This window comes from Puntigrus tetrazona, chromosome 14, assembly GCF_018831695.1.
Source record: "Puntigrus tetrazona isolate hp1 chromosome 14, ASM1883169v1, whole genome shotgun sequence".
Taxonomy (NCBI): Eukaryota; Metazoa; Chordata; class Actinopteri; order Cypriniformes; family Cyprinidae; genus Puntigrus; species Puntigrus tetrazona.
The window spans coordinates 5,727,626-5,733,174 of record NC_056712.1 but is presented as its reverse complement, the minus strand read 5'-3'; the positions used below and the strand labels follow the sequence as shown (position 1 = coordinate 5,733,174).

General features: G+C 40.2%; 1 protein-coding gene across 1 annotated transcript in view; it reads right to left on the bottom strand.

The window, feature by feature from the left end:
• Positions 1-1,870: 1,870 nt before the first annotated feature.
• LOC122358126 overlaps positions 1,871-5,549 on the bottom strand; it is a 4,874-nt gene continuing 1,195 nt past the window's right edge. The window contains 8 exon segments of the mRNA XM_043257909.1: positions 1,871-2,366; positions 2,466-2,588; positions 2,663-2,752; positions 2,835-2,947; positions 3,025-3,173; positions 3,949-4,048; positions 4,133-4,849; positions 5,006-5,549. The exon segment at positions 5,006-5,549 is cut by the window's right edge and continues 13 nt beyond it. Of these exon segments, the coding sequence (XP_043113844.1) occupies positions 2,175-2,366; positions 2,466-2,588; positions 2,663-2,752; positions 2,835-2,947; positions 3,025-3,173; positions 3,949-4,048; positions 4,133-4,849; positions 5,006-5,549 (2,028 nt within the window). The 3' untranslated portion in view covers positions 1,871-2,174.

Here is a 5,549-nt window from a genome sequence, read left to right as displayed (position 1 = left end):
AGAATTGTTTATGAAAAACAATATTAATATTTTAAATGCCTGAGATCTAGTTTTACAAACCATAACCTCACTGACCTACAAGCACACTTCTTGAAGTATTTGTCATCTTACTGGAAAAGGGTTTGAAATATCTATAAAGAAATCTTGATAAGCTTCATTGGACCATGATCTAACTCGACATGAAAGACCGGAGGAGGAGTCTGCTTATAAACCAACAAGAAGTCGTTAGTGATTTCTAAACAGCTTTTTCTTCCTCATCTTCGTTAACTGCTTAAAAATCTTCGAAAAAACAAATAGACACCCATGATAGGAAATGACAGAAAAATACGGTAACACTTCATTTTACTGTTACACCTACTAGGTCCTTATAGCTTGCATATCACTATAATACCAACTATAATACCATATTATAAGAGCTACCAATAAGCAGCAAACTAAGAAAACATTTACAGAGGGAAAAATGTCATAGTTAATAGTTAATAAGTGTTAAAGTGGAACTTTTTTTATCCTGCAGTTGAATTAGCTTCATGCCACTCATTGTTTAACATGAAATTAAGCGGCCAGTTTGGTACACTCTTAAAAATAAAGCTGCTTCACAATGCCATAGAAGAACCTTTTTTTTTGTCTAAGTGGTTCCATAAAGATCCTTTAACATCTGAAGAACCTTTCTGTTTCACAAAAGCTTCTTTGTGGTGAAAGAAAGTTCTTCAGAATATAAAAAGGCAAGAAAGAGATGGTTCTTTAAAGAATCTTTCACTGACTGGTTCTTTATGGAAACAAAAATGGTTCTTCTTTGGCAGCCCTGTGAAGAACCTTATATATTTTGATATACTCTAGTGTTTTTTTTGTATCTTTAATATTGTAAGTGGCTTAGCAATTGTTATAAATTAGCAGTAGTAAATTAGCAGTCTTCATCAGGTCTGAGAATCAAAGAGCAGCATCATGAATTAAATTCAAATAGACATTCAGATAGATTAATCACTGACTGTATACATCATTTTCATTTGAAGGTAATTTCCTTTTGATTGACTGTCATTTGTTTGGAACCTGTTTGCCTTTATTTAGTAACAATAAAGTCATTCCTCAACTCAGTTCCTGCATATTTTCCAGTGCATTACGTGTCTACTTACTTTCAGTCAATGTTCTAAATTCAATAATCAGTTTTCTTTCTTATGCAACTTATTGTTGTGCTTCAGTTCTGATTAATCAAATCATTATGTGTCAAGTTATTAATTTTAATACTCGTTAAAGGGTTATCAAGTTACAACCTCACGTCCTGCCAGAGGTTTTTGTCATTTAAATTTTTTTTTTTTTTCAGGATTTATATTTTTTTTGCAGGAATGGATGTTAGACTCATGGAGGCAAGAATTTTCAGAGTTAGGCTAAGACAATGTAAAATGTTTCTATTAATGAATAAAGTACCCTTAATACCATTTTAGCTAAATTACATATTAAGAATCATGCTAGGTAATCTTGAGCCATTGCCAAATTAATGACACAATTTTATTATTGATATTTTCACTTAAACTCACAGTTACACTGATCTAATTTATATCTGTTTTGTTTCAGTAGGCCCAAACTGATAAAAATCCATATAAAAATCATGTGGCTTGGTCTGGATATCCAATATTGATTAAGATTGGACACAAATTGTTTGTAGAGCTAAGCTAAGCAGAGGAAAATGTCAGGTTGAGCACTTGGTGGCCCTAAAGGGATTTGAGGAGGACACCCTAATCCTGGCCGCGGGTCTATTTAGACCCATCCCACCCCAACATGGCTGTTATTGACTCAGACAATGTTACACACTTTCAGTGCTTGACCCTAAAGCTGTTCAGTCCATGTTTTTTACTGTTCTGTGCATGATTGTGAATTCATTTTTTCAGTCTCCATATTTATTTAATTTCCAATATCTTACAAGTCTTTAGTATATCACAAATATAAAACAACAAATGAGTTATATACACAACATTACATTGTAATATTTCATAAAATCAATAAATAAGTAAAAAAGGCTTTAAAATGGAAGATGATAACCACACTCATATGGTAAAGAACACTAAAATGATACACAGTAATTAACACATTAATCCAATACATCCAGCACTAACAAAAAAAGACTGTACAATACAAGCTGAGCAATTACAATGGAAAACACATTCATTGTTTGGTAGTGTCTATAAAGTCTCGTCCTCCTCCTCCTGGTCATCTTGGCTGAGGTCCAGAGAGCTCTGTGAGTCGGCCGGAGTATCTCGACCAATCCCAGAGTCTGTCTGATGCCTGTGAGGATCTGCAACATCCGTTTCAAAAGCTGCATTCGTTCGACCATACATGTGCTTCTTCTGAATCTCCTCAAAGATCTGAAGAACCTTGAGAAAATCACGACCAAACAGTTCTGCCATTAACATCGGACAGCTGCACAAGTTTTCGAATAACAGGACACACGTGCTGGAATGATCGCTACTTACCTTAGATTTAGGAATAAGCCCGACACGGAAAAACCCAATCTGTTTGTTCTCAATTTTGGTGCAGTCTACCACCGTAGAAGCGATGTTCTCTGGTGACGGCCCGTCACACAGCACCCCATCCACCTGTAAGATCATATGAAATTGAGTCACCCAATTGGTCATACCATGCATTTCAAACAAATAAACCAAATGTGTACCTTGTCACCAAGTTTTGCATAAACTTGGTTATGATGGGTAGTATCTGCCTCACCGGTGGGATTAGCAGAGGTGACTGCAATGGGACCCACCTAGTCGAGCAGAAATGCATGGTTTATACAGAAATGTTGTATGGTAAACAGCATTTCTACGAGCAAACATAACAACACGTACTGCATTAATGAGGTGTGTAGCAACAGTGCAGTCTGGGTTTCTTATGGCTATGCTCTGCGGCGTGCCAATGTATTTGGATGAGTCGCCCAATCCAAAAAATTCCATCCATGCAGCTACAAATAAATGTCTGGGTTAAATTTGACAAAATTGGTGCACATGTCAAGTACAATGTGAATTTCACATTACCCACCTCTAGCTATAACTAAGCTAATAGAAGACGGCCAAGCAGCTTCCATAAAGTCCCAAAGGAGAGGGCTGATCTGGTCCCTGACAGGCTCCAACTGCTTTATAGATGAAATCCATAAGGACATGGGGCGTTCTTTTGCCTGTTTCTTTACCCTGTAGAAGTGGGATTGCAAGGTTAGGAGACAATGGTGGCGCAGACACCAAATACTTTTTGGTCACACTTTTGTTTAGGGACCAAACTAAGTATTAACTACAACTTTTTCTTCCATAAACTCTTTATTACTGCTTAGTATAACCGTTTTAGCTATGATTAAGTGATTTTAAATATGGTCATGCAGAATGCTTTGTAACTTACAATGCTTTGTAAGTTATTTTATGGATAAAAAAATAACCTTTCATGCAGTGTGTAACACAGTGAATAAAAAAATCCTGGGAAGTTTAAAATCTAAAAGTCCACTGTGTATTAAGTTAAGACTCTCAAAATAAAGAGTTGACTCTTGAATCGTTGAGTTGTTTTTTAAATGAGCCCCCCTTTGACGTCAAAATTAAACATTAGCATATTGACGCCCACTTGTTGGTCTTTTCACCTTTGTCTGAATGAAAATGCGATTCATTCTTTGCCACTTTTTATAGTGTTTAAAGCTAACAAACACTGCCAATTGATTAATTTGCTATTTTAGGCTGTGAGGACCTTCAAAATAACTCAAATCGTTTGGCGAAGTGATGTTGACATGTAATGTGGTCAAGAGCTGCCTGGAACTACTCTCAAATAATTGCACATTTTAGAACTTTTGTCAGCTAATCAGATTGATGCATTCAAAAGCCCCATATAATAGTAATGATAGTAAGCAACTACTTTTATAGTGAGAATTGGTCCCTAGAGAGTTACCGAATTTCTTCAAAAATATAAGTCTGGAACGTAACTGACCTATATGCCTTTTCAACAGCTTGTGGGCGATTGCAAGCTGCCACAAGCACATAGACGGTGTCTGTGGGCATTCCACATATGCCCCCGTTCTTCATGATCTCTGTCATAAAAGAAAGGAACGCATATTGGTATAGACACATATGCACTCGTGTATACACTAATGCATTTTGCTAAAGCGACTCACCTGCAATTTGCTGGACAGATGAGGAATTCCTAGCTGGAAGGTGAGGGCAGTTGTCTTTGCCTCCTCCAAAGCCACTCAACTTGATGAAAGGATCACCAAAAGGCATTTGTGGGCTTTTAAAGGTGCAGTTGAAGATGCTAGCCAGAAACATGTAGAAGCTGACCAGCCCGAGGATAATGGTCACACCGATATCGTAGCCGTACGGCAGAGCTCCTACTGCATCCAGTAGAAAGCTAATGAGGATAAGCTGGAAGGTGAAGGTGTAGATGAACCAGGCTTTGTTGAGAAACAAGGCCCCCGCTGTCACTAACACGTTGAAGAGCATGAAACTGATGATGCCCACAGCCAGGTGGAAGCCTCGGACGTCTCCGTAGAGGCCTCCGAAGCGTGTCAGGCCCCACACTGTCCACATGATCCCGTACAGGATGAACGTCGTACTCTCTAGGGTCTTTCCTCGAGCGAAGGCAACAGAGCCGCAGATCAGATGCAGCACGCCACCGGAAACTACCGCCCACGGCAGGATCAGAATAGCCAATGGGTTTCCGCTAGAAAGAGAGGCTGTGATCGAAAAAGCAGCCAGAACACTGCAGCCGTGGCCCAACACCTCGGCATCGGCATATTTAGAGTAGCCCAGATAGGGAGCGTGCAGCTCTTTGCTACTGGTTTGCAAGACGAACCTATTACTGCGGGCCAACAGGTTCTTCAGGAAACCTGCACCTGTAGGTATCTTGTTANAAACACTGCAGCCGTGGCCCAACACCTCGGCATCGGCATATTTAGAGTAGCCCAGATAGGGAGCGTGCAGCTCTTTGCTACTGGTTTGCAAAACGAACCTATTACTGCGGGCCAACAGGTTCTTCAGGAAACCTGCACCTGTAGGTATCTTGTTAGAGGAAGCCATGTTATAAAGGGATATAAAGAGCACAAAAGCGGAGGCAACGAATATAGCGGCCTGTACGCCTTGGGTTCCCTTTTGAAAGAAGCTTTGGGGTTCGGATGCAATTGCAATACAGTACGCTACAAAAAACAGCTGGTAGATGGTGTTCACGAACCCTCCCTGCAAGTTAAACAAGGCCAGGATGAAAAACAACACTGAGAATACAACTGGAAACGGCACTGGGGAATAGGGCACTTGTTTTGTAAGGTGCACCACTAGCGCGGCGTAGCCTTCGGTGAACCGCAGAATGGATGTGAAGCCGTAGAAAGTGGCTGCCAGGGTGTCCATAGACCTGTAGCTCTTAACACACACACCCAGCTGGAAGACGCCGGCGGTCCACAGCCAGGGCACATGGCCAGAGAAGAGCTTAGGGACGACCCCGAGCAGAGGACAAGCTAGCACACTAGCTGACAACAAGTTCATGATTACTCCGACGGTCACAATATCATTAGCCTCCTGACTTTGCAATGCTTTCACGCC